General features: G+C 40.6%; 1 protein-coding gene across 6 annotated transcripts in view; it reads left to right on the top strand.

Annotated features, from left to right (window-relative positions):
• Fars2 (phenylalanyl-tRNA synthetase 2, mitochondrial) overlaps positions 1-27,276 on the top strand; it is a 467,635-nt gene that overhangs the window by 132,885 nt on the left and 307,474 nt on the right. For 5 of the 6 annotated variants that reach the window (XM_013521841.1, XM_005398876.1, XM_005398877.1 and 2 more), the window contains 2 exons: positions 7,317-7,476; positions 21,764-21,895. In XM_013521841.1, the coding sequence (XP_013377295.1) occupies positions 7,317-7,476; positions 21,764-21,895 (292 nt within the window). The remainder of the gene's footprint in view (positions 1-7,316; positions 7,477-21,763; positions 21,896-27,276) is intronic. The other variant, XM_013521842.1, reaches the window with a different exon arrangement.

Genomic DNA, 27,276 nt, shown 5'->3' with positions numbered 1-27,276 from the left:
CTGTTGGTTTTCCCGGAGGAGCTTGTCATGCTGACTTTTGTGATGAACTTGACTGTTCTCTTCGTTGGAGGAGTTTAAGACCTTACTGTTGCTGAGAATGGCTTTGATTCACTTTGCGGGAGCTCTGGTCCTAACTTTGAGCATTGCTTCCTGGCTACAGAGGGGAAGATGGTGCACTGCTTGGTCACCAGGAGAAGCTTGTTGCCTTGGCTTTCCTGATGGGAACTTGGCTGTTATCATTGGATGCAAGAATGGCTGTTGTACTTTTCAAGGGAACTCTGGTTCTTACTTTGAGTATCACTTCCTGGCTCCAGTGCAGATCCCTCAGCCTGCTAGCACAGATCCTTCATCCCGCTGGCACAGACTTTCTAGCTTCCACCACTGACCTTTGGGCCGTCCCAGTGCAGATCTGTGAAACAGGGCTTTAGGCCTCCAGTTGGACTCATGGTGGCATTTTCATGTGCTCTAGGCCTTCAGCTGGACTCATGCAGAACGTTGCTCTGGGATCTAGGCTCTCAGCTGGATTCTTTGGTCTATAGTGTGTGAACAGATTTCCTGTACTCTCTTTGTATATGATTCTTTGGGTGACTATTAGAAAATAATCTTATAGGGGCTGGGGATTTAGCTCAGCGGCACAGCTCCTGCCTGGCAAGTGCAAGGTTGTGAGTTCGATTCCCGGTACTGGAGAAAAACCAAAACCACCCCCCCCCCTCAGAAAAACAAAACAAAAAACTGAAAATAATCTTATAAAATATGTGTCCTGTTTTGTATTGTTCCCATCGCAAGACCCCAAACTACAACATGGGCTTTGTATGTTTTTGTGGTACACATTAAAAGTCATACTATTATAATGAAGCAATTACCTCTAAATCTTAATGGAATTTTGCACTTTGAAAACAGTGGCAGGTTTTAGATTTATTTCTTCAACTATCTCCCACCCCCTTAATATTTTTGGTGTCTTTAATATACCTACGTGGATGTATTGGTGCTTAGGATCTGTTGGAATTAACTTGGCTGTGATTCATAATTCCCTTCTATAGAGGGGTCCAGGAGAAGACATACTCCTTAGAGATGAAATTCCTTCTGTATATATATGGTGGTGGTGCCTCAGCAGTGAGCTCCGCTCTGTCCTCCCCTCCCTTCCCCTCCCGTCCTCTCCCCTTCCTTCCGTTCCCCTCCTCTCTCCTCCTCTGCCCCTCCTTTCCCTTCCCTTTTTTTCTTTTTTTGAAAACCAGATTCATATAATTAAAATACTATTACCATGTTTCAACTAATTTACCTGAGATGTTAACTCCAGCAGTACTAACATTGATCAAAATAGTTCTAGGGTTTTCAATTCCATCGCTGCATGTTGTCATTAACACAAAGCTAGAATGTTGAATGATCAAGCTGGGTAACAATATTTTTAAAATTAAGAACCACGCACAAATGCACGCATTCATGCCCACACAGAAGTGTGAAAGTGTAAAAGATTTTTCTGGGAGACTTACAATCTAATTCTGAGAGCAGTTTATGGAGTCAGGTTCCAGAAACTTCTAACCTTATCACAGGCTAAATTCTTTGGCTGAGAAAGAGAACAACCCTAGACAATGTATACTGTAATTCTGCTGCAGGTTTTAGGCTTCACAAAAGCAAAAGAATTCTCAGGGAGAGGACAAAGTGGAGTGAATGGAGAGCCCAGGGCAGAAAGTACTGGTGAGCTGTGTGAGAAGCCACCTGCCTTCCTTAGGGCAGCGGGGACCAGGCTTTGTGTCTGGGGCCAGATGGGGCCGTCACAGCTGGGACTGTCATCTACCTGGAGAAGAAAGCAGATTCATCTAGGGCTGTTAGGGCTCTGGCTACCACAGTCTTTGAGGAAAAGTATCCTTGTCCAAGGCCTCTGGGCTCCCCACTGATTAATACCAACTTCCTGAGCTCGCCGAACAGGAGGACATGAGTATTTACAGATACAGTACTCAGTTGCTTCAGCTCTTGGAATTCCTGGGCCTAGAGTATAAAATAACCATATAAAATGTTTAAGGAAGGAACAACTAAAATCTCAAGACTATTAATAGTAAAAATACTTTATTCTTTTAAACTATAAGAAGACACACAGGAAATTCACGTGCACGTTAGTAATTAAAAGAGACCCATTGGAAAAGAGTTTTCGAAGTTACTTAAATTATTCTTGACTTTTCAGTGTGGCAGTGTCATTTATTTAGAGTAACATCTCTCCATTGCTACAGTTTGTGTCTCATTTTGTGTTCTCCTGTGTCTCTGGGTGGATTTCATTCATTCAATCATTCATTCATTCATTTATTCAGTCATTCAGTCATTCATTAATCATTCATTCAATTATTCATTCAATCATTCATTCATTCATTTATTCAGTCATTCAGTCATTCATTAATCATTCATTCAATTATTCATTCAATCATTCATTCAGTGGTACTGAAGACTGAACCCAGGACCTTCACGTTGAGCTATATCTCAGCTCTTTTTATTTTTTATTTTGAGACAGGATCTCACTAAGTTGCTCAGGTGAGACTTGAACTTACAGTCCTTCTGCCTCAGACTCCCAGAGTGCTAGGATTACAGGCATGTGCCTCAGTGCTTGGCTTATTTTTAATATTTTGAGTGAATAAAATATTAACATGGTTCCCAAAGTCAGAACTATATAAAAAGATACATTGAAAGAATTGTCACGAATGCTCCCCTGCCTTTTTCTGTATTGTGTGGTCCTTCACCTATTCCTTTCATCCCGTTTCCACCTACCTCATAGGTAATTTCTTTAACTTTTGAGTTATTCTACAGTTTGTTTTTGTTTTGCACAAATGAGAAGATTGATGTTTATTTTATTATTTTCCTTTATTTCTTATCTGAAAGGTTGCATATAACATATGCTTTCTTGCACTTTGCTTTTATCCCTGAAACATATTATCTTGCAAATCACTCCATGTCTGTTTAAAGAAATCTTCCTTATTCTTCTTCTGTATATAGAATGCACAATGTTTCCTTATTTTGTATATCTGCACAATGCTCTGTACACAGATAAAATGTTGTTTATTCCACATTTCTGCAAAGTAAGACATTTCTTCATTTCTAATATTTTGCAGTTTGAAAAAGTAATGCAAAAATCTCATGTTACTCTCAGAGGAATACCTTCAGCTGGAAATGGGAAGACTGGGTCAGGATATGAACACAAATGTAGTTTTGTTGGATATTGCCAAATCTGCCTCTGAAAGAGCTCTACAAGTTTGTGTATCCACCAACAATATGTAAAAGTACATTTTCTCCAATCTCACCAAAAGAACATGTTGTCTAGGTTTTTAATATTTGCTAATGAAATAGAGTAGAAATAATGTATCAGTGTTTTGATTTGCTTTTTTCTAAATCTGAACATGTTTTTGTGTATTAAGAATCTTTTTCATATCTCAGGGTTTGTGTGTATTATGTGTTCTTACATTTTCCCTTTCTTTTTCAGTTTTTGACTCTTTGTCAACTTACAAAAGTTCCTTGCGAGTTAGGGGTATTATCTCTTTGTGGTCTATAGTACTTGAAAATTTTTTTCCTTTTCCTTTTCTGTTTGCAGGTGGAAGAGTGTTTCATTTAGTGCCTTTTTAAAAATTCTGCTTTTTTTTTTTTTTTTTTGGTTTTTGGTTTTTGGTTTTTTTCCGGTACCAGGAATCGAACTCGCTTGCCAGGCAGGTGCTGTGCCACTGAGCTAAATCCCCAGCCCCTTAAAAAATTCTACTTTGATTTCAAAATTTCTATGCTTTCTTTTTACTTGCCTATTCTACTCTGTCAATTCTATTTTTAAAACATTCCTTTTGTTTAACACTTTTAGCTTAAATACAGCATATAGTTAGGTCGTGCTTTGTGATCAATTGAATGTAATTTTTCTTCTAAGTGGTAAATTGAAGCCCATTGACATTTATTGATTTGATTTATTTATTAATTTGTCTAATATGTTTGGTCTCAACTTTGTCATAGTATTTTGTGGTTATATGTTATAAAACTTGTATTTTTTATGAGATGAGTATTGTTTCACTCAGATATTAAGTTTTTATTGTTATTTAGAAAGGTTAGTTACATTATGGCTTTAATGATTGCTTATATATTTATGTCTTTTAAATAGACTTATCCCACTGTTTTCTAACATGACTTTTTACTATTTAGAATTTGTCTTAAAGATATTCTTTATCTATTATCTATTACTAATATTAGTAGTATTATCTATTACTATAATCAATGAATGTATTTTCTTTTCTTATTTTTAGTTACATAATTTCTATTTTGTCAGAGCATGTAGCATTTATTAGTCTCCAAGCTTTATTTTAGTCAAATCTATAGTTTTCTTGGGTTACTGCACTCTTCTTTTTCTTTGCTTGTTTTGTTTTGTTTTTGCTGAAATTTTTCCAGTTACTTGTTTCTTGGACAAAGATCTTGCAAATTCTGCAAATCTTGTAAAATCTTGTAAATTTTGCAGAAAGAGTTTGTTAACGTGACATTCTCTGAGTTTGTGTGTGTTTAAGGCTTTCTGTAGATTGAGTAGTTAGTTTCAGGGTAGCATTGATGGGTATGCATTCTTGATCTACACTTTTCTAAACTGAGTTGTTTTAAAGTCTACTGCATTTTTGCCTTTGTTTTGTAAGCTGCTTTTGAAGAATCTTATGCTAATCTAATTACTTTGCCCTTCTAAGTTTTTTGGTCTTTTTGCCTAGAGGCCCTGAGGAGTTTTTTCTCTTCATCTTTGAAGTTTAATAATTTTATTAGAATATGTCGTGTATTTGGTCCTTTGAGGTTCTTTTTTCAGGTACCCATTTTATTTGGTGACCATTAGTTCCAGTCCCTTATTTTGTTTTTCTTTTTCGGGTAATCTAGTTATAAAAGTGTTATTTCCTCTCTGCTTATCTTCCCTTTCTGCTACTTTCTCTCCTTTCCTCTTCCTTCCCTTTCTATGCTTCCTCTCCCTTTCTTCTCCTGCTCTTTCTTCTTCCATTTCACTGTTCTACTTTTTTGCTTCTCTTCAATGCCTTTTATCAAATTTTCCTTGATCTCTTGCATACTTTGTAATTTAAACTTTAATTTTGAGGTTTTATTTCTTTTAATTTTTTTTCCTCAAGTTCAATCGGCTCTCTTTTTTTTTTCATGCATATTTGCTCTAAATTTTGAGTTTCTAACTCAAGAAATTATTTATATCTCTGCATGCTTACTTGAAAGTATTTCATTTAATTTTCAAATATTATTTTAAAATTTTCCTTTGCTTTTTTGGGGAGAGATGGGCAGGGGCTGGATTTTCATCAGAGGAGCCATTTTGAATTGACTTTCTGAGCCTGGTTAATCCTGTATACTTTTATTGAGTTTTCTTCTTTATTTTTATTGATATTTAGTTGCAGTCAATTTCCTACTTTCCTGGTGCCCTCTTTTGTTAGTGCAGCAGAGCATAGATCCTGTGGGGTTTGTGTGTGGGGGGCTCAGGTAAGTCTGTTAATGTTTTCGTAGGTGTGTTTTATCTTGTACAATCCTGAGTATTTTTACTTTTACCCACCTAGTTGCAAAGGTTGTCTTTCACTATTTTCTACCCCTGTCTCTTGCACTGCAGTCATGCCTGGTAAGGCTGTCACTTTGAACTCCGCGTATTCTTTCATTCCTTTTCTCTAGTTCTTGTGCTGGTCTACTGGCACAGTTTTACAATTTTTACATTTGGGGTAAAGAGTAAAAGGTTTTACTCTTTTGGTGGTGATTTTAGAGCAATCTTAATGTCTCCCTCATTTCCCTCCTGCCTCTTTCCTTCACATTTTCTCAGTTTGCCCCTTTACCTCAAACGTTTGGAGTGGGAGTGTAAAGCTCTCTCCTTGAAATGTTGTCTGCCTGCCTGCTTTTTACGTACAGTCTTAAATTACTTTTGTAGGATGTCTTGGACGACACTGACCTTGGCAGTTGTCACTGTTTTCAGCTCACATAAGAATTATCTGAGACCTAGGACAGGAGGTCCTAGGTCTTGTTTGAGACTTGTTTGATTTTGCTGGGCATTTAGGGGAGCTGTCTGGGATTGCCTGTGTCCATTTTCCCAGCCTGAGGCTCTCTGACTTGCCTGGGAGATGTGACACTTGACTGCAGGTCTACACAGAGTGGGTTCATGTTCATGCTCATCCTTGTCATGGAAACGGGCCCTTTAGGACTGTTTACCCGACACTCCAAGTTGGCCACTTTCCCTTTTGCCCCACTCATTGCTGTGGTAAATTGTCACAACCCATTTTCAGTTTTCAGTTGATGTGTTGGCAGGGCTGATACCTCGGGGGCTTTGTGCCTGGCATCTCTGGCTTCATGGTCCCGTGTAGTGTTTCACGCTCACTTTCTGTTTTGTTACTTCTTCATTGCTTTTAACAATTTAAAACAGAGTTTAGTAGTATTTGTCAGAGGTTTGTCCAGCCCAGCACTACTAGAAATGGCAAGTGGGTCATTCTTTTATTAGAACTCTTTATTTTTTTATTTAATGGAACTTCAGATAGAAAGAATGATAGATTCATTTGCTCAGTTCTCCTTGGGGTCTCCTAGCAGGAGACTTGACTCAGCCTCCCAGTAGCTGAAGATCTGTGTTGCCCCAAATGGGGCTGCTTTACCCATTGCTACAGCAGTTTATGACTAATAACAGCTCTGGTTCATAATGATGACGATAATAATGAGGAAAGTTTTTTTACCACTTCCCTGTGTCAAGTGCTCTATATTTTCCATATATTATTTTATCATAAAAATGTGTCATTCCATTTTACACATCATTACCTGAGGCTTAGCTGCCATGTCACCTGCCTAACTTTTTATGGGTAGTAAATGCTAGAAATCTGTGTCAGGCCCATCCTGGGCTTCGGAAGTAGCAGGCTAGCAGATTCCAGCATGCTTTCTGTCTTCGTGGACTTTGTACGATTTACTTCCTAGACTGCGCTTCCCTACTTCGTGTCAGGTTACACCGCAAGGACTGTGAGGTGGACAGATATCCTTTGAGATGTGAAAGCTTAATTTACTGGTATTTCTACTAGAATTGAGGATGTTTTCTCTTATTAGGAAGTGATTATGAGTTCATGTAAGTATAAAACAGAGATCAGCAAAGATCAGCATGGTACCCTAATTCCCTAGAGATGCTCCACATGGTAGCAGAGAGCTTTGCTTTGTTCATATTGTCAGTGTTAATTCCAGTATGTTTGTTGACCGTAAGACATAATACTTATTCCCATACATCTTAGAGTAAAATTTGCTTTTTGTGGAATTTCTGTGTTGTTTGATATATACTATCCCAAGGACTATTTTGTGTATTTATTTTTACTCTTGATTTACAGTTATTTGCTGGTGTAAAGGATGGAGAAAGCTTGCAGCTCTTTGAACGCAGTCCTCGCTCTGCACATAAACAAGAGACACACAGTATGGAGGCCATGAAGCTTGTAGAATTTGACCTTAAGCAAACACTTACCAGACTTGTGGCTCATCTTTTTGGAGATGGTAGGTACTCAGATACCTTTCTCTGGAGACTTAGATGTCCAGCATTTATTATTTTTTAAGTTATTGAGATTAGTTTATCTAGATTATTTTCATCTAAGGTATAGCTTAATGATTCAGTTCTTTGTGGAATAGAGCCCATAGATTTCTTGGTTCATTTTATTTGAGGAACAGAGTGATATAAAAATGGAATTAGCTAGAGGAAGAAAAATGATAACAACTTTGATAAGAATGATGATGGATTAGGATCACTATTACTATGGGGGAGAAAGTGTATACAAGCTGATTCATGTTATTATATTGTTATATTATCATCAGATCAGACTTGTTGAGTTTTTTTTTTTTTTTTTTGAGGCACCAGGGATCGAACTCAGGACCTTGCACTTGCCAGACAGGGGCTTGTGCCACTGAGCTATATTCCCAGCCCCAATTTTTTTTTTTTTTTTTTTTTTGAGATTTTCTTTTTTTTAGATCAGACTTGTTGATGGGCTATTTTCTTAACCTTATGAATGAGCCCAGTAGAGTACTATATATATTGACATGCTGATTACTACTATCAACAAAAAAAAAATTAACAGTGAATTTCCTGTAGGAAGAACAATATTGTTATGATCTAGATTCTCACTTTAGTTACTTGTCTTTAATTATTCCTCCAAGAAAATATTTTTGTGGTCATGTCCCCTTCTGCTCCAACTATTTCTAACTTAACTCTTTTTTTGGTTCCAGGAATCGAACTCAGGACCTTGTGCTTGCCAGGCAGGTGCTGTACCACTAAGCCATCTCCCCAGCCCTAATTTAACTTATTTTGTTTGCTTTTAGAAAGATGCAAACATAAGGTTAAAGGATTTTCTGAATTGTGGCCTACACTTAAGAAATGCCCAGGGACTGGAAGTGTAGCTCAGTGGTAGAGCACTTGTCTAGTCTGTGCAGGGCCTGAGTTCCATCCCCAGTACCAAGGGAAGAAAAGAGGGAAGGAGGGAAGGAAGGAAGGAAGAGAGAAGGGAGAAAAGAAGGAAGGAAGGGAGGAAGAGGAGAAATACTTGGAAGATAGAAGTCTAGCATGGTTAGGATTTTCTCTGATTCCCTTATGAGATTAAAAAAACAGTTTAATTGAGGTACAACTGACATTAAGTAAACTATGCGTATTTGAAGTATGCAGTCTGATAAATTGATGTGCAATAAACTTATATTTTCAGTCCTCCAAGTTTGCCATAATGTACACACCTTTGAAACCACCCTAAGAATCAAGATAATGTATACATTCATTATGTCCAAAGGCTGCTTCCTGCCTTTACTCTGTCTCATTCAGGCAACCAACTACCTACTTGTTATGGAATCTTATAGTATGCGCTCTTTTGCCTGTGCGGTTTTACTTAGCATAATTATTGTGAGATTCATCCATGCTGTGTGTTTATCAGTAGCTCTTTTTTTTATTGTTAAGCAATATTCCACCCCACAGCCTATCCATTCACTCACTGGTAGACATCGAGATTGCTTTCATTGTTTTTGTTGTTACAAGTAGAGCTCCCATGAACATCCGTGTCTGAATCCTTTTGGGAACAAATGTTTTTACTTCTCTTGGGAAAATCTGCAGAAGTGAAATGACTAGGTCATTTTGTTTAATTTACCAAGAAATTAATAAACTTTTCTGAAGTGGTTGTACTATTTTGTGTTCCTACCAGCAGTGTATGAAAGTTCCAATTACTCTACATTTCAGCACCACTTCGTTTTGTCAGTCATTATAATTTTTGCCATTCTGAAAGGAGCATGGAGGTCTAGAAAATAAGCATTCAGTATTTATAAAGAATTCTTTCTAATGAGCAAGCTGAAAGCAACCTAAGCGAGAAATGGTCCAATGTGGTGACACGTTATACATCCAGAATGGTGACTGAATCTATGAAAAGGTACTTATTCTTAATAACCAGGAAAGAGCTGAGGAAAACCACTTTTCTTCATATGGGAAATAATTTTTAAAACCTAACATTTATAAGTGCTGACCAATAAAGAAATAGCGTGTAATACAAAGTCTTGGCCTTAGCTAGAAACCGTGGTCCCCATTCCCTAGCTAGCACCTTGCTCTTGTGTAATCTGTAATTTCCATATCTCCAGATTCTCCCTGCTTACACATGTAACCAAATGTGTATTGAAAAGGATTGTTGTGATTTTTTTAAATCCCTGCTGCTTTGTTTTAGTGAGGTATTTTAGAATGCTTTTGCTGCCATATTGTGACAGACATCATTCATATGATATTTGAAGCCTTTAAATATCCCCGTTATGTTCTTTATATATGTATATTTTTAAAAAGAGCATGTCAACTTCAGGATAATGCCTTTTCTAAGAGATGGGGAATAATGTTAGGGTCGGACTGGAACCCAGGCTGTATGTATTTTTATGTTTTATTTTTTCAAAAAGATATAAAGTCAAATACGACAAAATGTTATGACTCAGTTAAATTGAATAATGGGTTTATGTGTGGTTGCTATTTTCTATTTCTATGTCTAGATTTATAATATTTCATATTAAAATAGTATAGTGTGATAGTGAAGCAAGCTTCAGGTAGAGATTGCTGATGTGAAACTCCTATTGCAGCCAGCTTCTCTTTATTTTCATAATGAAAGAATGGAATTGTGATATTTTTAACACTAATATAATCTATTTTACACTAAAATGTAGGGAGATGGACTGCATTGTTCAGGCCATTTTGTAGTGGAGTCGGGTAGAAGGAAGCCAGTATTTTAAGGAGATATTGTTTTCCTTCAGGTAGCTTCATAGAAAAATTTAGATGACCCTGAACTTGTCCAGCTAGGGAGAGAATCTTCTCAGAGCCATCCTTAATTACGGCTTCCTGCACATTTCTGTAATCACATGATTTTCTATTTGTGTGACTTAGAAGCTGGTTTTCTACAGGGCTGCAGGCATCATGCTATGGAACAGGCCGGACATAATTTCTGTCTTCAAGGAGCCGCAGAGGAGAGCACGGGAGGAGTGGCTGCTCCAGGCCTGAGCATTTGCCCTGGAGGGGTCCTGGTGTGGGACAGCCCGGTGGGCCCTGTAGCATAAGTGAGAGTGAGCCGGTGAAAGAACCAGAGGCTAAACAAGGGGAGGTAGGAAAAGAAAGGAAGGAAAGGTAACAAATTTTGAGACGCAAATGCTAGTTCTGAAAACAAGCATAACACCATGCCCAGCTTTAAGGAGAAAAAACACAACAGGCGAAGGAAGGGAAAATGATTTACAGCCAGTCTTACGCCCACTGAGAAACAGCAGTGTGGTAACTACTGTGCAGAAGTACCGAACGGTCACGTAGTGTTTCAGCCCTCAACTTTCAGCCAGTACTTGTTCTAGGGGTGAATCAACTGAAGTAGCGTGTGAAAGGTGCCGTAGAAGTTAAACATTTCAAATGTGTGAACAGAGAAAATGAAAGGAGGGAAGGGAAATTAAGGTGTAAGAACAGAACCTCTGGGAGGGGGAAATACAATCAAGGAGTGACAGTTCTGCTTGTTGTCGTTGTTCCATCTATTGGAAGGAGATGTTCCTTTATGCTTACGTGTGGCCCAGCAGTCATGCTGGGGATGGCAGTGGCTTCAGCACCGTCACAGAACACTAACAGAAACTTTAAAAATAAAGTGCTGTGGTAGGCCCTGTGTGGACTGAGGGTATCCACCTCTCTGAATGTCCTTCTGGGCTTTCTTTTGTGTGTTATTTTTCATGGTTGTATTTGTACAGCATTTAAAGCCACGCATTGAGGTGAAAATTTTCAGGTAGAAGATTTCTCTTTAAAAAAATTTGCATAACAGTTATTTATCTGATTATGATGCCTGTTTTGAGATGGTCGGTATGTGCATGGCTAGGAATTAAGAACCTTGAATTTTGAAACAAAATGAAGTTGTAGTTTCTTGTTTTCCAGCATATATTTCCTTTATTTTTTTAAAAATGTTGTTGACCTAGGCTTTTTAGTGTCAGATTTCATTATAGATCAGTGTTGCTGTCATTACAACTCTTCAGATTCACTTTTTGTTTGTAAGATTGGGTTAGCAGAACTGTGGAGTGGGAAAAAGGAAAAGATCCACTTACATGGAGAACACATGCTGTTCATGTGCACGAAAGTCTATCTGTGGAAAAGATCCTGGTATTTCTTTTTCTCTTGCAGCCATGATCCTTTCTAAATCCCTTCACACACCAGCCGAATGCCCTGAAATGCATTGCCCGCCTGTCTTTGACTCATCCAGCGTGCTAGTGCTGTGACCTGTGGCTGGAAGAGGGGTGTGAGCCTGTCCCTGCGTGTGTTTGCCAGGCTTGTCACATCTGCTGTGCTGCTTTCCAGAGGACGCACTGAGTGGGGTGGAAGGTGACCCGAGTTCAGGGGGTCTCTACATTACAAAGACAGACAGCACTGGGTGTTTTGTTAGCGTGTATCCTGAGCAGTAGCAGCCCCCTCAAGATCCTTAGCTGCCCATCCTGAGCTCTGGAGGAACATGCCTCAGTTCTAATTTAGGCATTTCGGAGGTGCTGCTTAATTGTGGTTTGGTTGTTGCTACTGTTTTTGCTTGCTTTCTTCTTTGTTCATTTAGCAAACTTCCGAAAAATGTTTTGGTAAACTTAACTAGGCACCTTCAGTCTGCATGCCACTTAGATTAATAACAACATCGATGATGGTGATGTTGTTATTAACACTGTAGAGATAATGGTTAACAGTTTCAAACCCAGTGTTGAGCTATAAGTTTTTCTTTTGACCTACACCTGAGATGTAGGTATGGTGTCCGTTTTTCAGATAGGAGTTCTGGTGCAGAGCAGTTAAGTTGTGAAGATCCACAACTCTGTTATGTATCATAGCCCAGGTTAGTCCATGCAGTCTGATTTCTGAGCCCATGGTAGAGGTTATCTTTTTTGAAAGGATAGGAAGAAAATATCTTAATAATATTTCTGAGTTGTGAGGCCTATGAAAACCATGATGTACAAACAAATAACAAACGTCGGGCTTCTCTCCTGGTACTACCTTCTGGCGATCTCCTGTTCTCAGACTCCTAGCAGCCAGCTTGTGGTAAATTCTCCATTTGCTGCACCATATCTAGTTACTGTGTGGATACCAAAGATCACTTAAAATCTTCAAATTCACTTTCTATAATTCATTAACAAATGGATAGTGCCTTGTAGGCCTCAGCAATAGTCGTGACCCTTTGTATATTTGTTTTTATAGTGTAGGGTTTTCACCTATTATTATTACTATCATTGTTGGATTTCTTTGTTCTTGAAAAGTAAAATTAAAAATTAGAACATATTATTTCCTTGTGGCAATTTGTTGTTATTACAGCTGCTTTAGTTTCGGTTTTCTTTTCTCCCTCCAAATGTGGTTTATTATTTTCTGCTAACATTTCAATTGTACCAGCATCCTAGGGCTATTATAAGAAAGGTTACTATTTCAGAATTAGAAAGAAAATAACCCTTTGGACTGTTTTTATGCTTGTGAAATTCATTGTCATTTTTCACATTTTTCAATTGTTTTCTATGTATTTTATGTTGTGTTTGGCAGATCATTTTTTTCAGAGCAACTGAAGTGGGGATTGAGGACTTTCAAGATTTTAATTTCTCTTTCTATCCTTTGGGGTTTGCAGCCTTTCTGAGGCACAGTCTCTTTCTTAAACATTGGGGTTTCCCTTTATAATGCACTGGCCTCATTGCACAGTTTAGACTAACGTGTGCAGATGAGGTGGGTTGTGGTGCTCTGCCGCTGACTGGGGGAGTCATGGCTGTTCCCGTTCGTTTAAAAGCAAAAAGCCCACGTGTGGTCCCAGAAATGTTCCTCACAGCTTCCCCTCCAAGGATCTTAGTGATGGGAGAGGAGACAGCCCCCTGCTGTCACTTCCCTGGGGACAGCCCCAACTACTGCCACTCTCCCTGCCCTTGGTCATGCCCTTCCCAGGGCTGCCCACATCCAAAGCGGAAGGCAGCAGGAGCAACAAGGTTTTGCCCAGGGCAAATCTGATTGGCTGTGTTCTTCTCCAGCTCTTTGGCAAGGTGGAGGCTTTGTTGGGCCTCCTTGCTGTTGCTTGACTGCTTCCTGTGCCCAACCTGCTGCCACTGTGTTCCTTCTACAGATGTTGGTCCTCCAAACAACCTGCTCACCCACCCACCCTACTTAGTGGCCTGTGGAGGTGTTTGTCTTTCCCTTGACCTTAGCCTATGCCTCTTTTCCTTTTTTAATACTGTCTGTTCCTGTTGTATGAGAATAGGGAGTCTGGCCATACCACCTGGATCTTTCCAGGGCACTTTGTGTGGGACCACAGCCAGTGTTGATGTCACTGTGTGCTCCGTGGGCTGGGCAGTGTGGGCCCCTGCTGTTAAACACACCGGGCTCTGATCTTGGTGTTTACTAATTTGAGTAGAAGCTTAGGTTCAGTACAGAAGCAGTCTGAGCCACATTTTCTTCGTCTGTACATTGGGCATAATATTACTGCACAGTGTGATGCAGGTCCTAAATCAGGGTACCCATTAAGTGAGAGAACGCTTTGAAGTATCTAGCATAGTACCCGGCACATAGTAAATGAACAACAAATTACTTTAACTATTTTAGGAATACAAGTTAGAATCTTTAAACGTTTTATAAAAAGATGAGGGTTTTAAAAAAGGACTAATGACTGATTTTTATAACATTCAATTAAAATATCACCCATTGAATGTTTATTAGGTGCCAGGCATTGTACCATGTTCTTGGCATACAATTCCATGCTGAGCTGTCATAAAAACTGTGGGAGGCATTATTTTTATCTTAAGATTGAGACAGGGAGATGTGAATTTGTCTGAGGTCACTCGGCCCAAAGTGGTGGACTTGGCATTTGATCCTGACCTCTGCAGGCTCTTTGCATACATGCTGCCCTGCCCATCCAGTCTCTGTGGCAGCATTGGCAGAGGCCTGAATGTGAGCCTTCTGTCTACAAGGCTTCTCTGTGTAGCCTGTAGGGATCAGCCTGCGTAGCCTGAAGAAGATTGAACCAGAGGGTCTGTGCTGTGAGTCACCCCCAAGCTGTGATGCTGTTAGGCTGTCTTCTCTGCTGCTTGGTAAGTAGCAGAGGAGTGTCACCTGTCCCCGTGCCTCTGACCCCATACCCACCTTATAGAATGAGGGGCCCATGGAATTGGATTGTACTTTGTCTCTAACCTCATTGTAGGGTAGAGAAATGATGACAACGTCTTCATATCCAAGCCCTGGTCCAAAGGATTTCTGCATGGGGGGTCTTAGTGCAATTGCCTGAAGCACTTTGACACACTGGTCTTTTCATGGTACAGGAGACTGACAGCTTGGGATCAGTTGCACGATCGCCAGGCAGGTGGGGATTGCTGGCCTTGTTCTTTCCCCAGTAACTTTGTGCATGTTTTAGCACTGGGAGTCATTGTGACTGAAACAGTACTAACATTTTCTACTCTGTACTGGGGAAACCTCACACTGAGGACTTTATTACTCTCTGTGAGAGGAAAAGGGTTGTATTCAGCATTAACTTGTAGTTCAAATGGCTTCATTCCACTTTGCCGTCCGCCGCACTGTACCTCAAGGTACATGGCTGTGTGTTGACATACAGAATATATGTGGTGCACTAAAAAGTCACAGAGGTGGCATTGCCGGGTTTGTAAGGCCCTAGATGGGGACAAAGTGGGAATCAAGAATGGCTTCGTGCTGCTTGTAAGGTGGGCCTTGGAAATGGAGTGTTTACATTCCCACATGGATGCTTCATGCCTTAAATGTGCCTCTTCTTCCTCTTAACTGCCATTCACATAGTTGCAAGGTCCAGAAACACATTGTTTTCCCTTGCCAGGGGAGAGACAGAAGATTCAGACGAGACAGAGAGCAGAGGGCGAGGAAGGCAGCAGAAACCCGAGCGTCCCATCCACAGGGACTGGTGCACTTGCTGCGTGGGAGCTGCCTTGCGGTCACATGGAGGGCTTTCCTCGGCTCAGCCCTGGTTCTCCGTCTGGGACCTGAACTCTAGTTTGGCTCTTTCACTAATTAGTTGTATACCTTGTCCTCTGTGAGTACTGCTGAGCCAATGCTAGTTCAAACGTTATGAAGCACCTATAGAGGACAACTTGGCAATGTTTATTGTAATAATAGAAGCATTTACTCTTTAACCCAACAGGGTATTGTGCTGCAACATGGCTTTCAATAACAGAATATTGGATGTGCTCCAGGTGCACATCACTCAGGGAGTTCTTGTATATAAATGTGGGATGGGCACACGGTGGAGCACTTTGTGGGTGTGAGGAGAAGCGTGAGGAAGCGCTCTGCACACGTGGGGAGGCCTCCAGACGCACCGTTAAGGGACAGCAGCATGGCGGAGAATGCTGTGCATAGTGTTCTGTGCTTAAGGAAGAAAAGAGGGAAATAGAAATGGATATTCGTGTCTGTTTGCATGTGGCAATAAAGAGGAAACCCTGTGAATTTACTACAAGGGTTCAGGAGAGTGGGAGGAGGTAAGGACAGGGATGCAAGTGAGATTTCTCTCTGGGGAATATTTCACAGTGAGATGTATCTGGGTAGAGTGTTGGAGTTTGAACCCTGTGAACATATTACTTATTAAAAAAATTTTTGTAAAGAAAGCAATAGAACTGAACAATATTCAGAAATCAAAAAAGAAAAGCTGGGCTTGCATGGTATTTATGCCATAGGCAGAAGGTTGTGGGTTAAACAGAAGCAGAAGCGATGAGATTGTCGGTCTCTGGTCCTGTGGCAGCTGGGTAATTTCCACGTTTAAATTGTGATCTTGATGACGCCAGTGTTTCAGGATGTATTTCCAGCCCGAGCAACCCTCCTCCCTTTTCTTTCCACTGTCCTTTCTCGCCCTGGACACAGACTGTATGCTGACAGGCAAGCACACGAGCAACCCTGGCTTCAGGTTTCTACCGTCTACTGTTCCTCTGGTACCAACTGAGGGAAAAACTATGGAGAAATTAATGCTGAACAGCAGTGATTAATTACATATTTTGTAGTCAGCTTTAAAAATCATTTGCTTCCGTGGAGGCTAGCTTTGGTAGGATATAGAAAATCACTGGCATGTGCTCTAGTTGGAGTCATGAACTCCTCTAAAATTGAGATACTGCTGCCCACAGAAGCTGGTTCTGGTTGCAAAGTCCCGTCTTTAATATACGGGATTTGAGAAGCATGGAAAGGATCTCCTTAATGAGCCTTAAATCTGGAAATTGAATGTTGCGCTGTGTTCATTAAGTGTGAGATCTGTTGTGAAGTTGGAGCAGTGGAGTGAAGTCCAGCTCATGTTTACAGATATCAGACAGGCTGGTCAGGCACTGTCACACTGCACAGGAGGCTAGCGCAGTGGAAGACCCACTTGGTCTTCCCAAGGTGCCCAGATCGGGACCTGTGCGTGGGCTGGTGCGGTGTGACCCTTTCTCTTGGCCCTGGTCGCAGGGTCGGAGAGCAGCGTGCGTATCCGCTGGAGTTGAGAAAGAATTGGGTCTCTTACTGCAGGACTTACATGTGGGGTCCTGTCACCATAGTGAAAGGAATTTCCACTTGCCACTTTGGGGTCACCCTTGCGGGACTGCTTCTAGACTTTGGGCTGTCTTAATCCTTGAACCAACTCAGCACTGCTGTTCAGAAGAGAAAGCAGGCAGTGCCCAGGCTTCCCGGAGAGGCTCTCTTCCGAGGGAGAACCCGGCCTCCCGCAGGGTCTTTTCCCAAACCGCGGGCTGAAGTAGCTGTGGTTGCTCACTCTGTGGAGAAAGGACAGCGGGGCCCGGGAGAAGCATGAACTTCCCATAGTTTCACAGGGAGAAACACAGAAAGCTGAGACTTGAACTCAGGTTTGATTTATTCTAAGGCAGACCTTCCTCTCCTCTGCTCGGGGCTGAAAATTGAGGTTTTTATTCCTTAGCAGTTGCTGTCATCTCACAGAGTTCTAAAGAACTCTAAACTTTATGTGTAAGTGTGATTTAAGGAAGTTATTATCCCCTCAAAAAAAGAAAGAAAAAGGAAAAGACCTTGACATTAGAGTCCATTAGCTATATAAACATATAAACCTTATATAAACATAAGGTTTAAATTCCCTCTATAACCCCAATAAGAGGTTAGTCTAATGAATATGAATCTATATGTCTTGGACATGGTTATTAAAATTTTCCCCAGGTTAATATATAATATAAAATGCTTAGTTTTTAGTGAATGGTTTTGCACAATCCTGTTACTTGACAGGCAAAATATGTCATCATTTCGAGCCTGTTATTTAGTGTCATCTTTTTATTATGCATAACTGTCAAGAAGAGTTTTCAGCAAGATATAGTAGTACAGTAATTTTGAGGTCATGGGGCAAAAACAAGAAAATGTATTTTCAGGCTAATATCAAAATGTCTAATAAATAATTGTAATACCAATGATTTAAAAGAAAGCACTGTTCATTTGTCAATGTAACTGAAATTTAAGTTGTTAGAATATATAAAAGAATATGGTATTTTTTGCTAAAATTACACATTAGCAAATTTATTTTACTTTCAAAGAATTACTGTTTATGTTTGAAGTGGAACCATAGGCTGCTCAAAAGTAGGTTTGGCAGATTTGAATTTTTGTTTATGTAAAGGAGGAAAACCTGGTAACTGAAGAAAGTAGTTAAACAGCGGAAATGAATGGTGCATGGATTTGGCCTTCTTTGCAGGGTCATATGATTTTTTTTTTTTTGAGACAGGGTTTCACTATGCAGTTCAGGCTGGCCTTGAACTCACAGCAATCCTCCTGCCTCAGCCTCCTGAGTGCTGGGATTACAGGCATATACCACCATACCTGGTGGTCATACTGCTTTTTAAAATAAAACTTAGCAAAGGATCTGAGGGAATCAGGATTAAAATTGGCTCATTCTCATTGGACACAATGTTTGCCAATATGGTTTCTGTTTTAGTTTTTATATTATCATCGGGCTCTGATGTGCAGATCATTAATATTTATCACCTTCGTGCCTTCTGGAAAACAGCTTCCTTGCCTGTCATGCTTTGCTGGGGGCGGTTTTCAGCAGGAGCAGTTCCTTAGATTGCTACCCAGAGAGACAGCTGTGTGATCACTGAGCCTGAAGGAAGTGAGGACTAAGGGGGTCAGGGTCTTCTGCCCCAAAGACCAAAGGTCAATGCAACATGTGGACATTTTATTTTAAGAATTGGTTCAGCATTATAGAACAAATCCAAAGTTATGTATTTCTAATTATAGAAGCAATAAACTGGAAGCCTTTAGCAAGAGGAGCTTCCTTCAGAGAAGAGACCTTACACTGCTATGTGGTTTTGTTCTTGTACTGCACCAACATCATCAGCACCAACCCCACGTTTGCCGGAAAACTGGGCCCTCTGTCTGTGAGGTGTGGCTCCCGTGGAGGCATGCAGTTTCGTTTAATTAGGGCTGAGGAACATTGATCATAGAATGATGATCAATGTTCTGCTGATCAATGGTAAACAGTCTGTTTAACCAACAGATGATTATTATTATTTTTTCAGATGATTATTTTGAGTGCTTACTAATGTCTTGAAAATTCTTTTTCTGACCTTAGGGAAACCTAGGATATTTTAGGTATACATATAATAAATGTGAGGTATAAAACTGTGAGGTATAAAACTGTATAAACTAAGCTCTGTATAGCCAGACCAGAAGAATTTTTGTGAAAGTTTTGTTCAGGAAATTAACTTGTGCAGAATTCACCTAACATGTTCCAAATACTTGGGTAATATTTAATCATAAGAGATGAAATCAACACTAGCCCTGACTGTGTTGCTGTTTTCAGTAAGATTCAAGCCCAGAATAAAAAAGCTAGGTACACAAAATTTATTTTTCTAAACTGCATAAAATGGTTTGTACTTACCTAGTAGAAGTTAAAGAAGAACAAAAGTGATTTTGTCTGCAAGTCTGCCTGGCTTCACTTTTACATGCCAAGGCTTCACACATTTCTGCTTGCCAGCCAGATTGCCTTTCGTGCTTTTTATAAAAATATTGATAGGGAATTGCAGGTCCCAAAGCAGGGCAAGCACACAGGTACACAGATACCTTCTTAGATTTGGTTACAAATAAGCAACTGCTCTGCACATGTGAGCTTCACACAGACAAGTCTGGACTACTCAGGCAACCTGGGGACATTTCCCTAACGGCCTGCAAGAGGAGCAGCTGGCCCTGCCCACCTAACAGAAAAAAGCATAGGTAAGATCTGCTCAGCAGGAAAGGGCATTAAGCTATTGCTACATGTCATAACATGGATGAACCTTAAGGAATTACGCTAAGTGAAAGAAGACAGACAAGAGTGCATTCTCCATGATTCCATTTTTATAAAATCCTCCAGGAGAATTCCAACTCAGCTATCTCATCAGATCTGTGGGTGCCTAGGAATGCCGAGGGCCGGAGAAAAGGGTGGGGCTCTAGGCAGAGGGGAAGACCGCAAAGAGGTACAAGGAAGCTTTTAGGCGTGATGGATGTGTTCACTTTCTTGATCGTGGTGATGTTTCCTGGGGCCATTTGTCAACACTTTTCAGATGGTGCACTTTCCTCAGCAGCAGACGAGGGTTTCTTCTGGTCATCTGCTGGCTGTGTGACTTCGGGCGAGACACGTGACCTCTCACAAGTGTTCCTCCATATCTGGGAATGGGATTATAGGGACATAGTAAGTGCTTAAGAGAAGAAAGCAATTTTTGTCTTTTAAAAAAATTTTTATTAGTACATTTTTACAGTGTGCAATGTTTACGCTGCTTGCATGGACTTGGTACCTGTACGGAACACATCCCAAATCCCTTTTCATCACCTCCCCCTTCTGTCTTGATCCCCTTCCCATTTGAGGAGGATCTCACACTCTACTTCCTGTTATATTTTATTTTACTCTTTGTTTGTAATTAGGGATTTTTATTTTTTTATTCATTTCACATTCTGATTTTCATAAGATTTAAAGTACAGATAGTCTTGAGTGAGCACATCGAATACTTTGAATCACAGGGCAGGTGTTATCAGGGTGAGTCGGTTCCTGTAGCAAGGTGACTTCGTCTTGTTCTCCTCTGTCCCGGACCCCTGCTCTGTAGGTGTCACTGTGAAGAGTTCATTTGTCCTTTCCTTTGTTAAATAATAATATCATTGGTCAGAAGTGCCACATTTTTGATTGCTTATTCAAAATCCATTCTGGCATTTAGGATGACTTTTTGTGTTTATTTAGATTTAAATATATTTGTCATTCATCTGTAGGAACAATGTCTTGCTTATTAAATGTTTTCCTTAAACCTGGCAAATAAATCTTACTGTATTAATGATATAATAATTTTTTGGTCTCTTATAAGCAATATTTAAAAATTAAAGCATATTCACCAGAAGGAGAGTTGATCAGTTTTTCTAAAACTAGTCATGTGGTTGTATAAAACCAAAACTCTTGAGATCAAGGGATCTCTGAAATAAAAGAGTTTGTTGAGCCATTATAGATACTAACCAGGAAAGGACAAAGTCCTGAGATAAATTCTGAAAACTACCAGCAACAGGGCCAGGTAGCAATTGGAAATAGGTCCACAGGACCAGAGCTAAGAGCAGGTTTTAAATAATACAGATTTAGGGAAGAAGGCATAGATCCATTTAGGCTGTACGAAAGAGAGCAGGATTATATCAACCAGGGAATGCTTGGGACAGAAGGACAGTCCATAAGGAGAAATACTATAGTTGTTGCTCTGCACAGGTTGAGGGGGTTTACTGTCCAGAAGGGTTGTCGGCCCACAGGGTGCAGTGGAAAATGCTGGTGGTAGGCTGTGGTGAGCCCTGAGTGAAGATTTTAATATATATTTAGAAAGGCGAAAGCCTCCCCCTCATCTGTTAATTGATTAACTTTTCTTATCTCTTCTCCTGTCCATCATTTGACCCTTATGATTAAACATGAGGCCTTAGTTTTTCTTTAATCAGTTGCTATGCAAATGTGGAGGGCAATATAGAAAAATGTAGTTATTTTAAAAAGTGAATTGATGTCATTGCCATTTATAAAAACTAACAGGATTACCTCCCTTCTCCTGATCTTGGCCTAATTTTTTCCACTGTCAGGTGATTCCAGGGAATTGACAGGTGATTGATTTGGTTTTAGAGGGTCCTGGAACTACACAAAGTGTTTTTCATATTGGGAGAGACATGCCTAGTTTTTCACAAGTTCTAAGATTTATTGCCTCACCCTAACATGTTGCAAATTAGTTTGTTTGCTATTTATTTTACTCAGAATGTAATTGGTGTCATTAGCCAAAGGGCAAACTTGATCACAAGGAAAGGGAGACTTACAATGCCTTGTTTTTTTCCCTGGCACCTCTCCAGGGTTGGAGATTCGATGGGTGGACTGCTACTTTCCTTTTACTCATCCTTCCTTCGAGATGGAGATCAACTTCCGTGGAGAATGGCTGGAAGTTCTTGGCTGTGGGGTGATGGAACAGCGACTGGTCAATTCAGGTAGAAAAGAGTCCTGTGTTGTATTTACCGGTGTCTCAAGGGACACTGCCTTGCTGTGGCAGGGCCCTTTACAGGCTACTCCTCCTGGGGCAGCAGTGCCTTCCTCCTCTCCTCCGTGGTCCCCACTCTCCTCTCTGGCGCTGGACTCTGCAAGGCCTCGCTCCTCCCAGCGCGTTTTGCACAGGCCTCTCGTCTTTGCGGGTCTTCCTTGTCAGCACTGGCTGCTGCTTGTGGACGTGTTGCTTTCTAACTGCTCCAGAGGCATTTGGTACCTGTCCCGTGAGTGCAGTTTGTCTTCACTGTTAAAGAACAAAGCCAATGCGTAATCCTTTTTTGCTCGTATTGCATTCAGCACAGTATCCCAAATGCAGCAGATATTTCATAAATACACAAAACATAACATAAAAACACTAAGGCCCAAAACGCTGAGTACTTTGCCACTTTCCATGTAAGCAGTGCCATCAACTGAGGGAAAGTGGAAAGATAAGGTCACTGATTCAATTCTACTGTTAGCTACATGTACTTGAGAAAGGTTTTTCCCGCTATTTTCTGTAGGGCCATTGCTTTAGACAAATGATTGCTTCTAAACTTAATTTCAGGCTGTGAGGGTTTTTTTTTTTTTTTTTTTAAATAAACTATCTGAATTTAATTTAAAGTTACTTGGAGTAGAAATCCTTCAGGGAAAGTGAAGGGTTGAGCATGTGAGCTCAGCACATGCACAGTAAGCACTAAGTAGATAGGAGCTGGTGGATTGTGCTGGGCCCCTCGGGCCTGCTCCTGTAGAAGGACATTCACTGTATGGCCCTGGAGGCCTGCTCTGCCCCTCGGTTGGTTATGGGACCTTCTGCCGCAGAGTGGATGCGAGTCCTTCTTGGTGACTACAAACATGGTAGACCATGGTTTATGATGTCAGCTCATGGGGCTGGAGAAGATAGAGTGGAACTGAGGAGACAGGAAAGGTGGGATCTTGTGTTGTTGGGAGACAGGTGCCTGGCTTTCCTGTTTTACCCTTGTCACCCAGCCAGGCCCATTCTGCCTACTGCGCTGAATACTCAGCACCGCACAGTGAATTTTGCAAGAGTTTATTCACAGGATGCTGATAGCGAAGAAGTGGGACCCCTGAATCCCACTTTTGGGAAATGGTTTATGCTTATGTTTATGAATGGGATAAAGAAACAAGATGGTTTGAGGCATGGGGAAAATTTGTTGGAGGCAAGGAAAAGTTAATGAATAGCCTACATATGCACGGTCCAACTTTGAGGCTTCGCGTTGGATGCACAGTAGTATGATTTCATGATGGAATCTCTGACTCTGTGTGGTCAAGAGGCCGTGCATCTGACTACTGCAAAGGTCCCAAATTGAGGGGTCTGTGGTTTTAACCAGCTTGAGCTAGAGAAAAGCAGCCCTCCACTAAAACACTGCTAGAACAATTTTTACTGTAGTGACTGTACGTGAGAAATGTTACTGAGAGCAGAACTGAGAGTATACTGCTTAGGGATGTGACCTCTAAAATTGACGATCAAAACAAGAAGCTAAAAGCAAGTGGAGCTAGAGGGTTTATTCCACTGTTCCTTGGTTTTACTCTTATGGCCTTTCCTCTGTAGGGGTCTAGGTTTCATGAATTCACAGACACCTCTCCATTCTGCTGAGGAAGGTAGGGGAGAACTCAGCAGAGTACCAGATGCTTCACGGATGGTCTTCAGATATTTGAAGGGCTGTCCTAGTGGCAAGCATCAGGAGAGGGTGAAATTAGGGCCTGTGCAAGAGGCCTGTGAGACTTGCAATTGGATGCATGAAACACAGGGGTTTTTGTTACAGCTCTGTCAATTGTCAGCTGCATGTCTTCAGGCAAGTTGCTTATTTCCTGTGATCTTTGGTTTTCTCACAGTCAAACGGACACACTGATGCCATCCTAATAGTTTTGGTGTGAAGATTAATTGAGGTGCTGTGTACAAAGTGCTTGGCAAAGAGTCTGGTCACAGTAAACATTCAGAGGAGATCAATTGTTGTTGTAATATTTAAGTTTTTTCTGATGATGAGAGACATTTATCAACAGAGGGTCCTCCTTATAGGAAATATTTAAACAGTGGCCATCCCGTAAATCACAGAATCAATTTCTAAGTAAGTACAGCCAGTTACTGCTTTGATCTGTAGCCATCTCTTTATCCATGATTCTAGACTGAGTGATTGAGTTTAGAGGGGAAAAAAAGTACTCTGAAACGAAAAGGAAAGAAAAATCAGTGGGTAGGTGTGTATAGGTTGGAATAGAAAGATGTGAGTTCAAAATATGAGGGGCAAGTATGTCAGATTTAATATCCTCTTGGGTGGGAGCTGACTTCACACACTTCTGTGGTTTTAATTTTTTTTAAAGAAAAGAATTAAATAAATCCTAGGTTTCCTCCAGAGGTACCTGGTGTCAGGGGCCAAAGCAGATATGGGGTGATCAGCTGACATTATCCATTGTCCCTTTAATTGTGCGTTCCTGTACATTTTCTAGTATCTTCCAGGGGTTCATATGAGGCTTATTCATGCAGTAACTTGGCTGAATATAGCTGTCTGAAACAAGTTTCCAAGCCACTATTGTAAATTAATGAGATAGCTGTTCTATAATTAGATCAGCTGTGTCAGGTATTCTTGAAGGGAATGGCAAAGTAAAATACACATATATGTGCACAAATGCACACTCACACACCTCTAAAATGCACATATGTTTTGGGGGTTCATAGTGATGGTAGGATGTACTTCAAGTTGTTGGGAAATTGTCCCCATAAAATTGAAATTATATAACTTGCAAGAGAGAGGGACTAAAGAAATGGAAGACGAGACAGTTTTTAAAAGGAATTCTGTGTAGATTTTGCTCTTTGAACTTGAAGTTATTATGACAAAGTTCTTTTCTGTGTTCTTGGAGATCAAGGTGTTTTGACTTCTCCAGATAAACATTTTAAATTCTCTGCCTGGCAGTCCCCACCCGCACACATTATTTGCAAATCCAGCTGATTTTCTGTCTTCTGAGTTCCTGCAGTCTGGACAGGGACTGGTGATGCAGTCCTCTGAGTTCAGTTTCCCTACTCCCTGCTTTTTTCCAGCATGTTCTTCCTTCCTCACTTCCTCTACCCTTGTCTTCCTTGACCTTTCTCTTCCCTTCCTCTCCTTCATTCCCTGTCTTTAGGGTGTGTGCTGCTGAAGCGAACACTCATTCCTGTCTTTAGTGAGAACCTGTAGGAAGAGTGTAATGGATGGTTGTAGAGCCTCCATTAAGGTTCTAATGGAGGGCTGGGAAGTGCTGAAATAACCGGAAACTGGATCAGCTGATATCGGAGCAATGGCAGGAGCTGGCATCATTTGAGTGTCACTGTATGCTAGCATCACCGAAAGCGTGTTTTGCACACTGTCTTCATTTAACCTTAGTCAGAGAGCTCTGAGATAGATGCTGTCAGTATCCCTATTTTATGGAGCCTGAGAAAGGTGGTCCAGATCATATAGCTAGATTGCACTAGTAAACTGACCCAAGTCTTTCTAGAGCAGTTAACCACTCTGCAATGCTGCCCGAGTGGTGAATTACATGATTTTGAAATGGCTAAAAATTGATTTCAAATAGATCATTGTACCTAATGTGAACTACAGAATTGAAACCAAATCTGGGCATGGTGATGCACGCCTGTAATCTAAGTGGCTGGGAGGCTGAGGGAGGAGATTTCTAAGTTCAAGGTGAGCCCGGGCAATTTAGAGGCTTACTGAGATCTTGTCTAAAAAAAAAAAAAAAAAAAAAAAAAAAATTAAAAAAATTAAAAAGGTCCAAGGATGTAATTCAGTGTGAAGGCCCTGGGTTCCATTTCTAGTACCAAATCCATGAGCTGAATCCTCAGATAAAATAAACAACAAACAAGTCTTCACTTGTTCTGTAATTAGATACCTTTTAAGAAGGACTATGCCACCTGGTGTGTTATCTTCTGTGATGCAGTGCATTTAGTCAAAGGATGAGATGAGGTTTCTAATTTAAGCAGTAGATGAAAACGTGTTACACATCGCAGTAGATTATGGCAGATATGTGTTCTGAGACTTGGAATAAGGCTGTCCAAATGACTTATAGAATTTTACTTTTCTTCTTCTTTTTTAGGTTGTAGTATCTTCTCCATTGCTTTCAGGCTCCTTAGACTTGTCAATTGTGATGTGATTGGTGACCATTTTTATGATGACTTTTTTTTTTTCTGAGAAAGTGTTTTGAGGACAGGACTGAGTCATGTCCCCAAATACTACAGTCTTGTTTCCCACTGGGCTGAGTCAGGCTGCTGATGTCTTTTCATGTGGCACATGGAGCTCAGACGTCTACAGCACTGCCAGGGATGACTATGGCCTGTGATGGAACTGGGAAGGAATTTATCCTTGATTGAGCCCCTGTGAAATTTAGAAGATTGTACATAGACCAAGGGGAAAGAAGAGGATCTGTAGTGGAAAATAACTTCAAGAACAGGATCTGCTTCTTTGTGAAAATTTAAAAATTGGTTCTTTTGGGAAACCCTTCTAAATACTTGCATGGACAGTTTCCAATTTTAAATAATCACTGTTTACTCATTTATTTATCCAATATTTCTTGAAGTCCTACTAAGGTTATAGAAGACTGAATGAGTTTTTGCCTGCCTTTGAGCCTATCACAGTGCACACAGACATTAGAGCAGTGATCACAGTACCCAGTGTGTTTGTAACAGAGGAATAGTGGGCAGGGTGAGGAGAGGGGAGTGTTGGAAAGATTGTACCAGAGTCTTGTGCTGATTACATCCAAGATGGAATATGGATCACTAGGTGTGTGAAACATACATTTCTAAATACATTATGTGCACATTTCCAAGGAATTGTGGACTTTGTCTTTGCTTGGTTGCCTACTTGGCATACTCAGTGTTTCTTTTTGGTATGAGTGTGAATCTATTTCTGGTCTGTTCCTCCTTTTGATAGATGATCTCTATACTGTGTACAGTTAAGTGGATTAGTGTTACTGATCTATGTTGGAAGATACTTAGATTGCAAGGCCCAGGGCTCTACCTAGCCATGGTGTTAGATACAAGTAGACACACTGCTTATATATTTAGCATCCTTTGTGGGCAAAGCATTGAGCTAGACAAAGAGGAAGCTACAAAAATGAATACCATTTACCTTCTCCATCTGAAAACTTAGAAAGGCAGCAGGGCAGTGCTATACTTAGATCTAAATGACCCAGTGTTAGCCTGTGATTTAAGGGTGTGGTCCTTGGCTTGGTGCTATCAGAAAGTGGTGGAATCTTTAAAAGGTGGGACCTCCTAGAAGGAAGTTAGGCCCCTGGGGGTGTGCCCCTTGGATGTATTGGGACTCCAGCCCTTTCCTGCCTCTTTTTGTTCCCTCACTTCCAG

Source organism: Chinchilla lanigera, unplaced genomic scaffold (genome assembly GCF_000276665.1).
Source record: "Chinchilla lanigera isolate Chin_1 unplaced genomic scaffold, ChiLan1.0 scaffold00064, whole genome shotgun sequence".
In the NCBI taxonomy this organism is placed as follows: domain Eukaryota; kingdom Metazoa; phylum Chordata; class Mammalia; order Rodentia; family Chinchillidae; genus Chinchilla; species Chinchilla lanigera.
Note: the sequence above shows the minus strand (reverse complement) of the source record. Positions and strands in the feature narration are given on the sequence as shown.